General features: G+C 35.6%; 1 protein-coding gene across 1 annotated transcript in view; it reads right to left on the minus strand.

Annotated features, from left to right (window-relative positions):
• THEMIS (thymocyte selection associated) overlaps nucleotides 1–20,278 on the minus strand; it is a 187,834-nt gene that overhangs the window by 97,523 nt on the left and 70,033 nt on the right. The window contains exon 3 of the mRNA XM_047860584.1: nucleotides 12,494–12,952. Coding sequence (XP_047716540.1) covers nucleotides 12,494–12,952 — 459 coding nt within the window. The remainder of the gene's footprint in view (nucleotides 1–12,493; nucleotides 12,953–20,278) is intronic.

Genomic DNA, 20,278 nt, shown 5'->3' on the forward strand with positions numbered 1-20,278 from the left:
TGGTTTATAGAAATGTAACTTATTTCTGTGAATTGACTTTATACCCTGAAAATTTGCTAAATTCATGGATCAGTTCTAGCAGGTTTTGGGGGGAATCTTTTTGGTTTTCATATAGAGTATCATGTCACCTGTGAGGAGTGAAAATTTGACTTCTTGCTGATTTGGATGCCTGTTTACTCCTTTGTGATGTCTTATTGCTAATGTTAGAACTTCCAATAATATGGTGAATAACAGTGGCAAGAGTGGACATGCCAGTCATGTTCCTGACTTTAAGGGGAAAGCTCTGTTTTTCCCCATTGAAGATGATATTAGCAGTGGGTCTCTTGTATATGGCTTTTATGATCTTGAGGTATGATCCTTCTATCCCTACTTTATTGAGGGTTTTTATCAAGAAAGGATGCTATATCTCATCAAATACTTTCTCTGCATCTAGTGAGAGGATCATGTGGTTCTTGTCCTTTATTAATGTGATGTATCAAAATAACTGATTTATGGATTTGAACTGCCCTGAATCCCAGGTATAAATCCCACTTCATCATGGTAAATAATTCTTTTAATGTATTGTTGGTTCTGGTTGGCTAGTATCTTGTTGAGAATTTTTGCATCCATGTTCATCAGGGAAATTGGTCTGTAGTTCTCCATTTTAGTGGGGACTTTGTCTGGTTTTGGAATCAAGGTAATGGTGGCCTCATAGAATGAGTTTGGAAGTTTTCCTTCAATTTCTATTTTTTGGGACATCTTCAAAATAATAGGTGTTAACTCTTCTTTAAATGTTTTGTAGAATTCCCCTGGAAAGCAATCCAGCCCTGGACTTATTTTTTGGGAGATTTTTGATTGCTAATACAATTTACTTACTGGTTATGGGTCTGTTAAAATTTTCTATTTCTTCCTGTTTCAGATTTGATAGTTTATATGTTTCTAGGAAATTTTCCATTTCTTCCAGATTGCCCAATTTATTGGCATACAACTGTGCATAGTATTCTCTTATTATTGTTTGTATTTCTGTAGTGTTGGTTGTGAACTTCCCTCTTTCATTCTTGATTTTATTTTGGGGGGTCCTTTCCTTTTTCTTTCTTTAAAATTTTTTAAAAATATTTATTCATTTTTGAGAGACAGAGGGAGACAGAGTGTGAGTGAGAGAGGGGCAGAGAGAGAGAGAGACAGAATCCAAAGCAGGCTCCAGGCTGTGAGCTGTCCACACAGAGCCTGGCATGGAGCTCAAACTCATAAACAGCAAGATCACAACCTGAGCTGAAGTCGGAAGCTTAACTGACTGAGCCACTCAGGCACCCCTTACTTTTTCTTTTTGATCAAACTGGCTAGGGGGGTATCAATTTTGTTGATTCTTTCAAATAAACAGCTCCTGGTTTCATTGATCAGTTCTACTGTTTTTTTGTTTTTGTTTTTCATTTCGACAGTATTGATTTCTGCTCTAATCTTTATTATTTCCCATCTTCTGCTGTTTGGGGGTTTTATTTATTGTTCTTTTCCAGCTTTTTAAGATGTATGGTTAGGTTATGTATCTGAGACCTTTCTTCTTTCTTTAGGAAAGCCTGGATTGCTTTATACTTCCCTCTTATGACTGTCTTTGCTGCATCCCAGAGGTTTTGGGCTGTGGTATTATCATTTTCATTGGCTTCCATTTACCTTTTAATTTCCTCTTTAACTTCTTGGTTAACCAATTCATTCTTCAGTAGGATGTTTTTGGTCTCAAGGTATTTTTTGTCTTTCCAAGTTTTTTCTCGTGGTTGATTTTGAGTTTCATAGCATTGTGGCCTGAAAATATGTATGGGAGGATCTTGATCTTTTTGTACTTGTTTAGGGCTAATTTGTGTACTAGTATGTGATCTATTCTGGAGAATGTTCCATGTGCATTCGAGACGAATGTGTATTCCATTGCTTTAAGATGAAATGTTCTGAATATATCTGTTAAGTCCATCTGGTCCAGTGTAGCATTAAAAGCCATTGTTTCCTTGGTGATTTTCTGCATAGATGATCTGTCCATTGTTGTAAGTGGGGTGTTGAAGTTCCCTACTATTATGGTATTTTCATCAATGAGTTTCTTTCTGTCTGTGATTAATTGATTTATGTATTTGAGTTACTGTGGCGTTACCCAATGTGGATTGGGTGCATAAATGTTTACAATTATTAGATCTTCTTGGTGGGAAGACCCCTTAATTATAATATAATGTCCTTCTTCATCTCTTGTTACAGTCTTTATTTCAAAATCTAGGTTGTCTGATATAAGTATGTCTACTCTGACTTTCTTTTGGCAACCATTAGCATGAAAGATGGTTTGCCATTCCCTTACCTTCAATCTTTAGGTGTCTGTAGGTCTAACATGGGTCTCTTGTAAACAGCATATAGATGGATCTTGTTTTCTTATACATTCTGTTATCCCATGTCTTTTGATGTGAGAGTTTTGATGTGAGAGTCCACTGACATTTAGAATGAGTACCGAAAGGCATGAATTTATTGCTATTGTGTTACCTGTAGAGTTGGGAGTTTCTGGTGGTATTCTCTGGTCCTTTTTAGTGTTTGTTGCTTTTGGTCTTTTTTGTTTTGTTTCATCTTTTCTCCCCTCAGAGAGTCCCCTTTAAAATTTCTTGCAGGGATGGTTTAGTGGTTACAAACTCCTTTAGTTTTTGTTTGTCTGGGAAACTTGTTATCTCTCCTTCTATTTTGAATGACAGCCTTGCTGGATAAATATGACTGCATATTTTCCCAATTCAGCACATTAAATATATCCTGCCATTCCTTTCTGGCCTGCTAGGATTCTGTGGATAGGTCTGCTATGAACCTAATTTGTCTTCCCTTATAGTTTAAGGAATCTTTTTCCCTTGATGTTTTCATAATTCTTTCTTTTGACTATTATATGCCTTGTTGATGGAGAATTTGACTATTATATACCTTGCTGATGGTCATTTTTTGTTGAATCTAATGGGGGTTCTCTGTGCTTCCTGGATTTTGATGTCTGTGTCTTTTCCAAGGTTAGGAAAGTTTTCTGCTATGATTTGCTCACGTAAACCTACCCCCTTTTCTCTCTTCGTCTTCTAGGATCCCTATGATTCAGATGTTATTCATTTTTAATGAGTCACTGAGTTCTCTAATTCTTATATTGTGCTCTTTTGCCTTAATATGACTGTTTTTATATTCATTATTTTCCATAAGTTTATCTTCTGTATAGCTGATTTGCTGCTGTACTTCATCCACCCTTGCCACCATGGCATTCATTTGAGATTGCATCTCAGTTATAGCATTTCTAATTTCATCCTAACTAGATTTTACTTCTTTTATCTACACAGAAAGAGATTCTATGCTTTTTTCAACTCCAGCTAGTATTCTTATTATCATGATTCTAAATTCTGGTTCAAACATCTTCTTTATATCTGTGTTAAGTCCCTGGCCATCATTTCTTCTTGTTCTTTCTTCCAGGATGAATTCCTTCATTGTGTCATTTTGGAGGAAGAAAAAGAATAAAATAAAAAATAAAATTTAAAAAATTAAAAACACCAAAAATATCAAGTAAAGGAAGCTAGATTTTCAGGTGTGTTTTGGTCTGGTTGTTGAAAGAAGCTTGATCAAATAGCGAAAAAAGGGAAAGAAAAGGAAAAAAAAAGGAAAAAAGTTAGGAAAACGTTTAAAATTTTAAAAAGATGTATACAATAAAGTAGAATAAAATGAAATGAAGTAAAATGGACTAAAAAATTACAAAAAAAATAAAAATATAGTAGAAAATATTTTAAGAAAAATCTTTTTTGTCAAAACAAAATATAATTTTCTCTTTCTGTACTCAATAAAGAAAAAAATGAATACATGGATCAGCGAACAGAATGAAATCAGAATGAAATTACATCCAGTTTCCCCTAGAGGCACTAAGAAGTTCTTCCCCTATGAAGCACTTCATAGTCCCTAAACTAAGCAGGCAGAGAGACTTGTGGTATTCTTCTAGGGCTTGGTTGGTGCAGCTGGATAGAGGTTGGTGTAATAGCTCCATTCTCCACTGGGTGGTGCTGCTTAGCTCATTGGGGTGGATAGGTGTGGTGCTCCTATGCATGTATGCACATGCGTGGGAGAGGTGAAAATGGTGTCACCCAGCTTCCCAGTCTCTTGCATCAGAACTCTGCTCTCACCAACTGGCAATCAAACACCCCTCCTTTGTCTCTGGCTTCCATCCACTCCTTGCTTCTACATTGTCCATGACAAAGCCGTCAGCCTGCCAAGTGACACCTCTCTTTTGAATTTTATCTCAGATGGGGCTATGTTTCGAAACTTAATTTCTTAGAGCCCTCTGGCTTGACCCCACTCCGACCCTCTGGGGGAGGATCTAGGGGAGCAATGGCCAGGTTTTGGTCTGCCCCCAGGAACATTTACATGACCATGCCACTGCAGAGGCCCTTAGACTGCAGCCAGGTGCCAGCCAACCCTAGAAAAATTTCACATGATCGTGTAGTAGCAGTGGTTCAGGGACTATAGTAATTCACAACATGAATCTGGCCAGGCTTCACAACACCCTAGCATCCTTGTTCCAATACCAGCAAATGTGGGTGTAATCTTGGGTCTGCTGGGACCTTTGTGGGGAGGCTGCATGGCCTCTACTGAATGCCCTCCCGGTAGGGGAATCACCTCTCCCATGTGGCCCTCAGACCCCTTGGACCCCACTGTCTTCTCCTGGGAATTTGCCCTTTACAACAGAGCACTGCCAGTGATTGAGCTGTGGAGTTTCCGACTCTGCACTCCCCTGTTTATAGTCTTTATGGTATTGAAACCCTCTCCTTTCTCCCTTTCTTGTTCAGTTTCTTATGGGTGTTTCCCTTCTTTCTCTTTCTCTCCAGCTGCTTTTGAGGGGAGTGTTTTTCCTGTACTCTCCCCTCTGTCTCCATCTTCTCTCTGGAAACCACAGCTCCCTAACCTCCACGGCTTCTCTTTCCCCTACTTCACCTCTCTGTGCCACATACCTGCTGAGTTCTGTGGCTCAAGTTATGTAGATTTTTGTGTTAGTCCTCAGATCAATTTTCTAGGTGTGCAAAATGGTTTGGTGCTGACCTAGCTGCATTTCAAGGATGAGAGAAGCAGCAAACTGCCATCCTTATTCTAGACTTTTAAATTAAAATTTTCTTCATAGTTCATCCATTTGGTTTCAGTTTCCTTTATGAATATTCTGTGAATTATATTTTTTTTCCATTTACTTAGCTTAATTTCAATTTAAGAGCAACTATACTGTGAATTTCCATTTGGTTAGATAGTTCTTCCCCATTTCTACTGCTGTTTGTATTTATGAATAGAGAAAGTGCCTTTTGGGTTGCTGATCATGACCTTCACTGAGAAATCAAGGGTCATTTTAAATGAATATACTTAGGGGCACCTGGGTGGCTCAGTGGATTGAGCATCCGACTCTTGATTTCTATTCAGGTCATGATCCCAGGGTCATGGGATCAAGGCCCATGTCAGGCTATGTGCTGAGTGTGAAGCCTGCTTAAGATTCTTTCTCTCCCTCTGCCCATCTCCCTTGCTCACACACACACTCTCTCTCTCTCTCTAAAATAAAAATAAATAGGGCTCAGTCAGTTAAGCATCCGACTTCAGCTCAGGTCATGATCTTGTGGTTCGTGAGTTGGAGCCCCGTGTACCGCTCTGTGCTGACAGCTCAGAGCCTGAAGCCTGCTTTGGATTCTGTGTCTCCCTCTCTCTCTGCCACTTCCCAACTTGTGCTCTCTCTCTCTCTCTCTCTCAAAAATAAACATTAATAAAATAAAATAATAAAATGAATATACTTATATTTAATATGGGTTTATTTATGATACTTTTCTTTTTACATTTTTATTTAATGTATAAAAGTAGGAGAAGTGAATAGCCATTTTCTTATATTGGATGATACATGTCAACCTGTGTTCTCCATTGATGTTTGTGATGGTTATTTCTATGTATCAACTTGACTGGGCTACAGTACACAGTTACTTAATCAAACACTACACCTTTCTGTGAAGGTATTTTGCAGATGTGGGTAACATCTTAATCAGTTGACTTAGGATAAAGGATGTTATCCTCAATAAGGTAGGGGAGACTCACCTGATTAGCTGAAAGCTTTGAGAGCAAAAACTGGAGTTTTTCAGAGAAGAAAAAACACTGCCTCAAACTACAGCATCAACTTCTGCCTGATTTTCCAGCCTGCCAATCTGTCTTATGAATGCAGAACTTATAACTCCCATAATTACATAAGCCAAGTCCTTAAAATTAATTAATTGATTAATATGTAGTCTTGTATATATTAAACAATATAATTACATATGACATTATAAATACCTTCTGTTTCTCTGGAGAACCCTGACTAGTAAAATATTTATAGTTGGTAGTAAAAGAATAAATATACACAGTGAAAGCTGTACTTTCTTCTTCTTGCTGTTTGATATTTCTATTAGCAGTAAGATTACTTGCCTAAAGGAAGAAAATGAAATGGAAGCTGACTAGGGTATTCACTGGTTCTAAATATCATGTTAAGTCACAATATTTTCATAGGCACCTTAGGAAAAGCATCACTAATAAAAATTGAATTGTTATACAAATATAAATGGTATCAACTTTGGTGCCCTGAAGTGAATATTCATTCTCCTTAGGTGTTAAATTCATAAGTATGTTATCATAATAAATCAAATCTGGATATGGTGAGCGAGAAAAATCTCTTGTTACCTAAATAGGAACTCTGTACTATGCAATAAACACGTGCACATGCACACACACACACACACACACACACACACAGAGAAACAAATGTTTAAGCTTCTTCATTAATTCATATATTCAATTTGTTCAATGTTGAATATTTACTTTATCTCATCATTGAGAAGATAAAAATACATAAGATCTTGACTCTGATATGTTTATAAATTACTGAAGATTACATTTTATTAGAAATATTGTTTATAAATTTTACTTACTTTTTAGCAATATTAGCAACCAGTTCGTTCAGGATTAAACTAGCTCCAGGAAAAGCTCTGGGCTATGACTAGTTTAAGTAAGTAGTGAGGTTTATAAGTAAAATATATTGCTTCCCAACCCTTTTTCTCTCTCAAATTTACCACAAAGATAAAAAGAAGAAAGACAAAGGGAAAAAAAGAATAAGATCCCATGAATCTAAAAGGCATCTACAATCCTTACAGTGAATGAAAACAGAACTCAGATGGAAGAATAGTCCAAATTTTGGCAGAATAGAACAAGGAAAGGTCACATGCCTAAGGAGCCACAGTCCAATGAAAAGTTGTTCTTTATCGCCCCATGGGATCTCAAAAAGCCTCATAAATTGGAAGTGTAAGTCCCCTCTGACCAGTGAGTAAGAAGCTAGAGGGCAAAGGGGATTATCTGGATGTCTGAAGAGTGGTTAACCCATTCTCCAACTCTATGTTGGGGAAGATAGGCAGCCACCCCTTCCACCACTCTGTGCCGTTAACAGTAAATACAGAGGCCCAGAATCTGGAAGCCAGGCATTGGTGAGCAGGGAAGAAACACAGGTTAAAAGCAAAGAAGGTAAGTCTAAACCTGTAGGGAATAGTGAAACCCTCAGCAAGTTTCCCATCAGCTACAATAGTTTCAGAATCCCTGGAAGGTATCAGAAAGATTCTTCTCAGGTGAAACTGTACAAGTCCTAGAGGAAAGGCTCACAAGAGGCTGAATTGGGGTATGCTCTGATGAAAAAGCTGAAAAAATGAAACCTAAAATTCATAAACAAAAAACGTGTATGTAAATAGTGCTTCACTTGTAAATTAAAAAAAAAAAGTGTCTCACATGTAAATGTGAACAAATGGCAAATAATCACCAGGCATTCAAGGAAAACAGTCAATGAGAATGACAGATCCAAACTTTCTTTTAAAAAGCCTGAAAGAGGCAGATAAAATGTAAGGAACACAGAAAACTTTCAGGAATTGTAAAATATTCTCAGATAAGATACTGCATTCTTTTTTTTTTTTAATTTTTTTTTTCAACGTTTATTTATTTTTTGGGACAGAGAGAGACAGAGCATGAACGGGGGAGGGGCAGAGAGAGAGGGAGACACAGAATCGGAAACAGGCTCCAGGCTCTGAGCCATCAGCCCAGAGCCTGACGCGGGCCCGAACTCACGGACCGCGAGATCGTGACCTGGCTGAAGTCGGACGTTTAACCGACTGCACCACCCAGGCGCCCCAAGATACTGCATTCTTAAAACAAGAACACAGTAACATTTAAAAAATGATGTGAGAAATAACTCTTGGAAATTAAAACTATGATAGCTGAAATTAAAAATTCATTAAAACAGTTGGAAATGCAGTTAAGGGATTTTCCCTAAAGGTAAACTGAAGACAAGAAAAATAGAGAAGAAAATAGTCCTAGATCAGTATGGGATCTTCAACATAAGATTAGATGTTACAGAAAGAAGAAAGGGAAAAAAAGTAGTTGAAAGGAAACTGTCAAAGAAATTATCTCAGAAATGAAATATCTGCATTTCCAGACTAAAAACTGCCATGGTAATGAAAGAACAGACCTACCCAGATGGTTTTAAATGAAGTCCCAGGACAGCACTATTTTGGACTGTCTTCTTCCTCCAGGATTTACATGTTAAAACCCTACTCCAATACCACAATACCAATAGGTGCTGGTATTAAGAGACGGAGCCTTTGGGAGGTTACTAGAATTTGATGAGGTCATGAGCGTGGAGCCCTCATGAATGGGATTAGTGTCCTTCCATCCTGTATAAAGTCATTGACCTGATAAAATAGGCAGTATCTTTAGTTATTTGGAAATTTAAATGCAAATACAAGAAAGCAAGGACAAAATATTTAAAGTAGTTACCTCCAAGTAGCAAAATGTGGGGAAAATTTGGGAATGGTCAAGGGCATAAAGTGTGCTAATCACACTAATAAGTCCTTTTACCACTATTTGACTTTTTGACTTTGATAAAAATTGAGATTATTTTTTAAAAATAAAATGAAAGAAAAAGGAAGTCTCAGAATACCAAAAGATCAATGTATTTTTTTTTGCTATTGATTTATTACCTATTATACAATATTCAGACACTGCTTTTCTGATACCATCTTTCTGCTCATGTGATGTCAGCCCTCTCCTTATAAATGAGTTAATATATCATATATCTCAGCAAAACCTGTACCCTCACATTTTGGAAGGCATTGAGGTTTCTTTCTTAAAATGAAAGGCAGCTTTTCAACTCAGAATTTTCATTAGGGGAGAAATAATTATCAATCTATAAATCAAAACACAGCACAATTAACAAGTTTTAACTTGCAAGACTTCTGAGTTTTAGAAGCAACTCAAAAGAGCTGGCTCAATTTTTCATTTGTAAATATTATGCATTTGCCACACTAATATGAGTTTTATCTTCCTATGAAAGGCCAAACAGATCTTACTATTACTTATATAAGACTAGTAGTTAAAGGTCTTGGGTGGTTATTTGTATCTATTTTTCAAAGAGGCAGAAATTTTTACAAATCATGAAATGTATAGCGAGAATCAGAGGGGCTTCAGGCCTGCAATGGGGATTATGACCAAGAGTTTCCAGGAACTAATATTTCATTTAAACATGCCCTGCTACTTGTTTACGATGCCTGAATCTTCACATCAATAACATATTAAAAACCTAGCACCAGGAATAAAATATGTTATATTGTTTCTTTTCTCTATTCACTATGTTCTCTTTCAGCAAATCAATATTTCAAAACTTCCTATAGTTCTCGATCTTTTTCATCTTGCTTTTATCCCTAAGGTTTCTCTAAAATTTTCTATCCCTGACACAGACCTATTCTTTTTCTTGTCACTTTAGAAAGGAAGGACTTGAGACAGGAGGGTATTCAAATGTGCCTGACACTCAAGGCCATTGAAAAGTAACTTAGCAAGCAATATACTGTTGTATTCAAGGCAAGTTTGAATCTTCAATATAAGAAAGAATAACGTAAAACAAGACCACAATTGATTTTAAAAAATAGTCTACATTTTATATTTAGAAGAAAAAATGTCTACAACAATTTTTAAAACTGGGCTTTTTGTGTTGGACAACCATCCTCTATTTCTAGGAAATATCCTGCAGTCAGTATACATGCAAAGCAGTCCCATACAGCATCTGTCCTGAAATTGCCTTACAAAAAGAACTAATGTTTAAAATAACCCCTAAGAAGTTAAAGATCCAAAATAATTTAAATCAAAATTCAATTTCAATACCATTAAATAATGGAAATTGGACCAAAAAACTTTGGAAAATTCTTTATTTTAACCAAAGGCTTTCTTCTGGGACCTGGGTTAGCATGAAACCATATATAAGTCCATCTAAACAATTCTGTTAATAATGCCCTGCTCATCTGTCAATGTTTATATTTAGTAAATTGCATCACCAGCCAACCAGTAGATCCAGTCAGACTCCTGGGAATCAGGTTGATTTCTTTCCTCCTTCCAAAAGACCTCCAAATCTTGGTGGTTGTACTTCTTAAATACCCAGTAGGAGCAAGTGTCCCACTGATATCACTATTGTACTAAGCCCCCAATACCCTACTGCACATCCAATAGCCTTACTACATGACTCTGCCCCTGTCCTTTTCACTGAAACCCTTTTAATTTGCCCTGTGGAAAGACGTTAACTCCTTAACATATATTTCAAGACTCTCCATGACTGATTCCACGACCCCATTGTATGTTTTGATATTTGTCTCAACTTGCCCTCTCTTTTCTCATATCAGCTGCACTGGAGCTCTAATATCTTGCTTATTTGCCTTCCTGGAGACTGTTACCACTTCCTCCAATGCTGTTCCCTCTTTCTTTGCCTCATCAGCTCCTATTTGTCATTCAGGTGTTAGTTTAAATGCCATTTCCTCACAGAAGCCTTTGTTGACCCCTGACCTAAATTCACTGAACTCAGTACCCACCTTGTTCACATACTTAGGTTGTGGGTTGGTCTACATTTGCAGCTGTGTGATAGGAGATGTTGGTGGTTTTTAAAAACTAACAAATTTAAAAATGAGAAAATGCTATATTCATTATTTATGAAAACTGAGGAAAACTCAATTATCAATTTCAATTTATACATTTGGGGATAGCTAATAAAACACTAATGTGAGGTCTAAAATTTGTTGCGACTTTCATTTTTTGTCATATTAAAAAATGAATTTTTTTAATTTTTTGTCGTATTAAAATATAATCACTACTTGAGTGAAATTCCTTACCTGTACCTTTAATTCAGATGAATTAATCAATTTCTAGTTAAATACTTAACATGCCACAAAATTTAACATGTGGTTCTAAAACACATAAATTTTTTCATATTTATATAAGTGACCAACAATATGTATAGGAACAGAGATAAATAGAATTTGAGATGTCCAAGGGACAACCTTTGACCAAACATTTTTACATACTTTTTTTCTCAAGTGTATTGTATATAGTACCTTATTACAATCTTATTTCATTCTCAAAACAACTCTAAGAGGTAGGCAAAAGAGGTATCATTATCCTCTTGGCAAAGACACAGTTTAAATGGTTCACCCAAAGTTACCACCTACCAAAGTTAATGACCCAACGTTAGAATCCAGGACTTTGATTGCAAATACAGAACTCTTTGCTCCATGTGCTATAATCTTGAAAACTCCACGTGCAATACCTTGAAAACTCAAGGTATTAATTCCTTTAGGGTAACAATGCTCTCTCGAGCTTTTCCTATTTTTAAATGCAAATAATCCTATCTAAATTACATATTAAAACGTACTTATGTGTGAATTATTTTGTCACATCATTTCCCTTAAGTCAGAGGGACTTTCAGCTAATAGGATTTATGACCAGTGATGGGTAGTTGAGAAAAAAAAAGAAAAAAAGAAAAAAAGAAAAGGCATCACAAAAATACTAGTAAGGAACACATTTAAGGAACTTTGTATCTTTGCCACTTTGTAGGCCACTTCCGTACAAGAAAGCCTCTTTCAAACAAATTAAACTCTATCCTAAAAAGTAGCTCTTTTCTGACCATGTTTAACTGACAGAGATAGAAATGAATTAGTAGGTTAATATGTCGGCATCTGACAATTACAGCAATTTACATTTGGATAGCACCACACAATTTACAATATATATTTATATACATTATTCAATTTGATCCTTGTACCAACTAAGTGGTTTACTTATTTATAGATGAGAATCTGTAAGCAGGTTCAAAAGACAAGTCAGGACAGTGTCCCATTCTTCAAACTTTAAAGAGCCTCTTTCCCAAACCCCACAATGCTCATATTTATAGAGCATCATTCTGTTTTTTAAATTTTATTTATTTTGAGAGGGGGAGAGAGGTGGAGAGAGACGGAGAGAGAGAATCCCAAGCAGGCTCTGCGATGTCAGTGTGAAGCTGGATGTGGGGCTCCGTGAAGGGGCTTGATCTCACGAACTGTGAGATCATGACCTAAACCGAAACCAAGATTGTCACTAAACGACAGAGCCACCCAGGTGCCCCCATAGAGCATCATTCTTAGTGAATACTTACATTTCATCACAGCTTGAATTTCATAAACAGGCTTGAGAATCAGAGCACCGTAAAAGCCTTTAGGAAATGGATTTGTTAAATCCCACTTATTTGAAAAACCTGTAAGTTTCACAGTTCGTGTTCGGTTCTTGGGTATCTTCCATTCGACAATCTCCTTTAGGGTATAAATATGTTCATCTTCACACTCATAGAATTCTCCTTCTTGTGACAAAGGCAAGGTAAATGAGTGATTTTGATGATTCCTTACCACTCCACAGTTCACCATTATTTCTCCATTGATCTCTTCAACTGAGTTGAGCATGATTTGCTCACCGTGCTTTATAATGAGATTTTCTAGTTTTACATCCTTCTGATGATAGAAGGAAGGATGCCCTAGTCTACTTGATCCAATATGAATGGTCCTCGTAATTTCTTCCATAGTAAGGTATGGAGTTTTATCAGCCACAATCTTAAAAAGACCTAAGAACAGAAGAATTATGCAAATTAAAGAGAGTTCCTACAAGGCAAGTTCTCATAAGAAAATCACAGTGAGAGAGTTACAATACAAGTGCAGTGTCCTTTATTAAAAAGTGATGTATCTGTTTTAATCCTGAATACTCTAGGTAAAATTGTAATGTATTGTCTGTAGATTACTGGATTGTCAGATCCAGGCAACATAAGTAAAAACAAGGGAAAATATCTTGAAATAGAAAAGCCTCTGTTCTTAGAAATGGGAAATAGGAATGAGATATTGACTGGCTGTACACCAACTATGTGTGTGATCTTGAGGAAGGCATTTAATCTCTCAAGATCACACTTTCTGTTTTTAAGTTTTAAATTGGGAGGATTGGATTAGGTTGGTGTTTCCATAAATACATTTCCTGGACATAACAAAATCAAAAGATATTCAGGAGAAAACTGTTTCATGGTCAAATTAACAATTACAAAGTTATATACCTGGAACTAGACAGTGGTGATGGTTATATACCATCGTGAATGTACTTAATGACACTGAATTGTACATTCTAAAATGGTAAATTTTATGTTGTGTATTTTACCACAATAAAAAGTACCTACATACTTCCAATTAAAGACTTCTCAGAAACTTTAGATGCATTGTAACTCACAAGAAGAGACTGTAACATGCAGGATTTTGCAAATTTCTTTTATTATAAAACTCTTGGGGAAAGATCCATAATAAATTATAACATATTATATCATGATATATTGGTGCACCATATAACTCTCCTTGGAAAATGCCTCGTTAGGTAGTTGGTCTGGATTGATACTCTTGGTTATATATCATTCTTCTCATTGTTTCTATAATTTTGCCATTGTTTCACTATTAAAAATTTCTTCCTCTAATACTATTAGGACAGTCACTAATATGATGAAATTTTTACTGTTTAAGGTATAGCTTTTTAAGCTTGCATGTTTAATTCTCCTCTTTGAATTACTTTTATTTTATGGGCACATCTGCTTTGTAGCACTTATGGAAATGTATTTACTGAAAAGATTATAAAAAATTCCAGAGAAAGTATGAGCAAAGCAAAAATTAGGTAACTGCTTTCTTAACACGAAACTAACGATAATATGATACACTAGCACAAACTAAGAAGATAGTGAGATTATCTTAGTAGATACTCATTAGACGATTAGACAATCTTACTAGAATTCAATATAGCTTGGAAAAATAGTTTAAGAGTTTACTCAATAAATATGTTCTAATTAAATTCATCTATATATCAAATCATTATTAACCAGACTATAATGTCTCATGTCTATTCTGGGTTATTACACAGATTTATGATCAGTTATTTTTGTAGCTGATCTTTGCTCAAACAAAAACAGGATTTGGGTTATTTTTAGAAATAAACTTCCAAACAAGTGTGTGTGATGCATCCTGGCAGTAAGTAAGGTAGCATGTGCAATCTGTCCTGCAAAGCTTCAGAAATTGACTAGGGTTCATTCACTGTATGTTGTGCTTGGAGACAGTAAGGCAAAGAAACATTTACTTTGAAGGAACTTCTTATTTTATTATATCTTGTATCACAGAAAATCCAATAAAAATATTCTTGAATTCTGCACAATAAATGAATTTTCATGTATGCATGTGTGTGCATGTGCACACATATGTTTAATCTCACTTGTCTATACGTGAAGATTTCTGAGTCTACAATCATTATCACGGTATAGAAAATTCAGCTATTTTTGTGAAATGTTAAAAAAATAGCTACAAGAATCTCATAAATGGTAGAGACACATAGTTTTATTTCTATCCTAGATATATTGATGACATAAGTCACAGAAGAATTAATTCAGCATCTTCTTTCTTGGGGAATTGGGTTCACCTAAGGTAATAACAGACCTAAAATGTTATGAAGTAGAAAAAGCCTGGAACCCTAAGGGCCACCATTATTTCAAGTTAATCACATACTTCAGAGCTGTCTTGTTGAATGTCTCTACTGCAAGAAAAATCTATCTATGAATCTCTGTGCGTTTCCCTTACATGATGATTAAGTACACAGTTTAGCATACTAAGTGGTAGATACAGGAAAATAACTTCGATTAATTTATTTCTTCATCTACTATTGTAGCCAATCCAAAGAGTCCTTCCTTATAAATAGCACTTAATACCATATATATATATACATATATACATATATATATATATGTATATATATATATACATACATATATACAATATATATATATATATTTCACAGTAAACTGAAGCACCATAAGCTTTAAATTTCAACAATTTTCTTACATCTTATTCACAAAGAGTACAAAAGTTTTACACTGGACAAAATATAATTTGCTTCCTAGAAAACAAAAACAAAAACTAAAAACCCCCACCACAACAACAAAAAAAAACCACACATTTCAGAAGCTGAAAGATCATTAGGGTAATTATAAAATAAGCCAGTGTGTAACCTTCATAAAGTAAGCTAGGAAGCAGAAAGACAATATATTTCAATTTCCAAATTTGATTGTCATCTATTAAAATGTATATTATTATTTTTAAATTAAGAAAAATTATCCATAAAGAGCATGCACTTGAGAAACAAAAATTATAAGTACAATTAATTGATCTATTGAAAGTCAGCTTTAAGTGAATTTAGTCTTTTTTTTTAATGTTTTTATTTATTTTTAAGAGAGAGAGAGACAGAGCATGAGCAGGGGAAGGGCAGAGAGAGAGACAAAGAATCTGAAGCAGGCTCCAGGCTCTGAGCTGTCAGCACAGAGCCCAACGCTGGGCTGGAACTCACAGACTGCGAGATCATGACCTGAGCTGAAGTCGCTCAACCGACTCAGCCACCCAGGCACCCCAAGTGAATTTAGTCCTTAAGATCTTTTCTCTGAGTCTTAAGTTCTTGGAGAGTTTATAATTTTAACCAGTTCTTAATGATCCACAAGTATTATTAATAGTAACAGTAATAACTGAAATTTGTTTAGAAATTACAAGTTTGAATGATTTAAAAAAATTTTTTTTAACATTTATTCATCTTTGAGAGAGAGAGACAGAGCATGAGCGGGGAAGTGGCAGAGAAATGGGGACACAGAATCTGAAGCAGGCTCCAGGCTCCTAGGTGCCAGCACAGAGCCCCACACGGGCCTTGAACTCATGAACTGTGAGATCATGACCTGAGCCAAAGTCGGATGCTCAATTGACTGAGCAACCCAGGTGCCCCTTGAATGATTTTTTTAAGGAATCATTTATCCTGACAAAAATACTTTAAGGACAATAAAACAAACGTTATTATTGAAGGATATAAAAATAGTCATGATTTTCATAGTCATGGCTCTAGAATCTCAAATCAGACCTTTGACATCCAAGTCTTATGCTTTTGCCACCACACAAGGCTGCCTCCCTGTCTTGCATATAACGTACAAGGACATTGCTCAGAAAAACACGTTTATTCAAGTTGGCAAACTATTTATATGGGTCTTGTGAGCCAGTCTTCCCTTTCTAGACCCTTCAGCGTAAGAAGAGCAAGAATAGCTTCCTGGTTCACTGTGTACAATTTATGCTTATCAGATGTTTTTCTACTTTTTTTTATCATCAATAAATGTGTGTAATTTTAAAAATTAAAATTTCCAACTATATATAACAATTTTTTTAATATACACGAAATCATTATAAAGATTTCACAATCTTTTTCATAGACTAATCTCTAGCTTGCTTTCCAAGTTCGAACCAAATGTATTCCCTCCATCCCTGAGATAAGGAATCTTACAGTGAACTTTGCCTACTAATTCTCTGAAAGTAATGGCCCAACATAGTGTAAATAATCAGATAGTCTGTTCTTCTGTAAAAGCTTGGATGTATTCTAGTCGTTAATTGCCACATCCCCAATTCCACATCCTATGGTTCCCTCTTCCCTGTATTATCTAAGAGATTAAAAATTAACATTTGGTAACCATTGTAAAAATTTTTGCCCACTCACTCAAACACACTATTTATTTTGTTAAGGTCAAGCAGGATGATCTGTTGAGAGGTTAGTGGGAAGTGTCCAGCATGAAATATATACGCATTTTCTACAGTGGACTACAGGACAAAAGCCACAGGCAATACCCCTGACTGAAATTTCGCTCTATAGAGCTAAGCTATGACAAAGGGGGGGAAGAATCAGCCACCATCTAAGAATGCCAAGGGCAAAATATTAGCACCAGATTGTTGTTGTATGTGGTAATATAGCTATGTTATGCACAAAGTTATGGACATTGACTCACTGGAATCTTTGGTTCCCCACTAACCAGTCATTTAACAGGCAAACAGGGGAATGCACAGGATAGTAGTGATTACATGTGCTTTGCTGAAAGGATAAAGGGCACTATATGTTGCTATATATAAAAGAAAGTCCTCAAAAGACCTCAAAAGACTAGATACAGACACATACATTCTATTATTCATATTTTACATATTTACCATGGAAATGATCACAATACTGTATTTGAGGGGAAAGAAACTTAACCAGAGATGTGAAAGACCTATACTGTGAAACTATAAAAGAGCAATGAAAAAAATTTCAAGACATCACAAAGAAATAGAAAGACATTCCATGCTCATAATTTGGAAGAACAAATATGTTGTTAAAATGTGTATACTACCCAAAGCAATCTACAGATTTAATGCAATCTCTATTAAAATACCCAACATCATTTTTCTCAGAACCAAAACAAACAATCCTGAAATTTCTATGGAACCACAAAAGACCTCAAATAGCCAAAGCAATCTTTAAAAAGAAAAGCAAAACTGGAGGTATCACAATTTCAGACTTCATTTTATTTTATAAAGAAGTAGTAGTTAAAACAGTGTGGCATAAAAATAGACACATAGATCAATGGAACAGAATAGAAAACCCAGAAATAAACCCACAATTATATGATCAATTAATCTTCAACAAGGGAGGAATGAATGCTCAATGGGAAAAAGACAGTCTCTTCAACAAATGGTGTTGGGAGAACTGGACAGCTACATGCAAAAAGAATGAAATAAGGCCATTTTCTTTCACCATACACAATGATAAACTCTAAATGGATTAAAGACCTAAAAGTGAGACCTGAAACAATAAAAACCCTTCATGAGAACATAGGCAGTAATGTCTCTGACATTGGCCATACTAAGATTTTTCTACATATGTCCCCTGAGGCAAGAGAAGTAAAAGTAAAAATAAACTACTGGGACTACATCAAAATAAAAAGTTTCTGCATAGAGAAGGAAACAATTGACAAAACTAAAAGGCAACCTATGGAATAGGAGAAGATGTTTGCAAATGACATTTCTTATAAAGGGTTAGAATCTAAAATATATAAAGAACTTATACAACTGAACACCCCCAAACCAAATAATCAATTAAAACTGGGCAGAAAACATGAACAGACATTTCTCCAAAGAAGACATACAAATGCCTAACACACATGTAAAGATGCTCAACATTGCTCATCATCAGGGAAATACAAGTCAAAACTACAATGAGATATCACTTCCCTCCTGTCAGAATGGCTAATATCAAAACACAAGAAACAGAAGTGCTGGGAGGAAATGGAGAAAGGGGAACTCTCTTGTATTGTTGGTGGAAATGCAAACTGGTGCAGCCACTGTGGAAGACAGTATGGAGGTTCCTCAAAAAGTTAAAAATAGAACTACCATATGATCCAGGAATTGCACTACTGGATACTTACCCCCAAAATATAAAAATACTAATTCAAAGGGATACATGAACCCCACTGTTTACAACAGCCAAATTATGGAAGCAGCCCAAGTGTCCAAAAATAAATGAATGGATAAAGAAGGTGTGGTGTGTGTGTGTGTGTGTGTGTGTGTGTGTGTATTATTCAGCCACGAAAAAGAGTGAAATCTTGTCATTTGCAACAAGAATAGAGCTAGAGAGTATAAGGCTAAATCAAATAAGCCAGTCAGAGAAAGACAAATATCATTATGATTTCATTCATATGTGGAATTTAAGAAAGAAAACAAACAGACAAAAGAAAAATAGAGAGAAAGAGAAAAACCACAAAACAGACTCTTATCTATGGAGAACAAATTGATGGTTACCAGAGGGGAGGTGAGTGGCGGATGGGGGAAATATGTGCTGGGGATTAAGAGTACACTTATCATGAAGAAAAAAAAGTAAACAAAATAATGAAAAAACAAACAACCACCCCAAAATAAGATTATTGAAATATGCAGCTTAGAATGTGCTAGAAATGTACACGTATATTTAATTTGCACAATTGCAATATGAGGTAGCTACAAATAAAACACCAACACTTCACAGATAAAAAAGGACATGAAAGTTTGAAAAAGATACCATAAGTCCTCTATCATCACATAGCTCACATGATACACAGTAGGTTTTTGTGTCTTCAAAGGTCAAGGGCTTAATCACAGAGTTACACATTTCAATCTTTCATTATTATTGTAAATGATAAATTGTTTGTCCAGCCTTTTGTTAGCTAACAGGGAAGGTTTCAAAGGTGGATGTCCACCCTCCTTCTGGGTACAGAAAATCTTAGCACTTTTAAAATCAAGCAACATAAGAAAGTGAACTTCACTGATATTTAAGATGTTGATTGGCACTAGTCTCATCTGTCCATGTTTCAGATGGCCAGGTGCTTGTAGGTGTAGATGAGGCCTCTGGGGGAGGCCCAGGGATTATGCAAAGCGAAGGGATTGACAGTGCTGCCCACACAAGTTCACGTACTCCCAGGGTGCTGCAGGTCACCCAGCCATATATAAGTGGGTGTTCAGAATATATTATTGTAGTTTCTAAAGAAAGTAATCCTCACAAAACGGGTAAATGCCTTCAAACATTTCCTGCAAAGAAACTATGTATTGAAAACAAACTAATACAAACACAGGTGAACAACGAAGAAATGATGGATTTGACATTTCTACTTTCACTTAAGCTTTTTCTGCAGCCATGTTATGAGCTAAAACAATGATAGACTAGTCTAATGAAATATGAAAAGTAGCTGAAACTCCTTTAACATCTCAAAGTTACCAAAATGTGGACTCATATCCACTATCATTACAAAGAAATTTGCCTTTGAAATACAGGTAAGGATATGTCAAATACACACACACAATTTTGAATAAATAGGTATTTAAGATGTATGTTCAAAACTTTCTAATAAACTGAGCTATGTGAAGAAGATCTGGAGAGGAAGCAGACTGCTGTATATTTTGATTATGGGTCTTATCTCTGTGCCAATAATGCAAAGTGTGTCTCATTTATTTTTGTGGGTATGTGCTTCCACCTCTTTAAGAATTTTAACAAAAAAAAAAAAAGAATTTTA

Source organism: Prionailurus viverrinus, chromosome B2 (genome assembly GCF_022837055.1).
Source record: "Prionailurus viverrinus isolate Anna chromosome B2, UM_Priviv_1.0, whole genome shotgun sequence".
NCBI classification, from domain to species: Eukaryota; Metazoa; Chordata; class Mammalia; order Carnivora; family Felidae; genus Prionailurus; species Prionailurus viverrinus.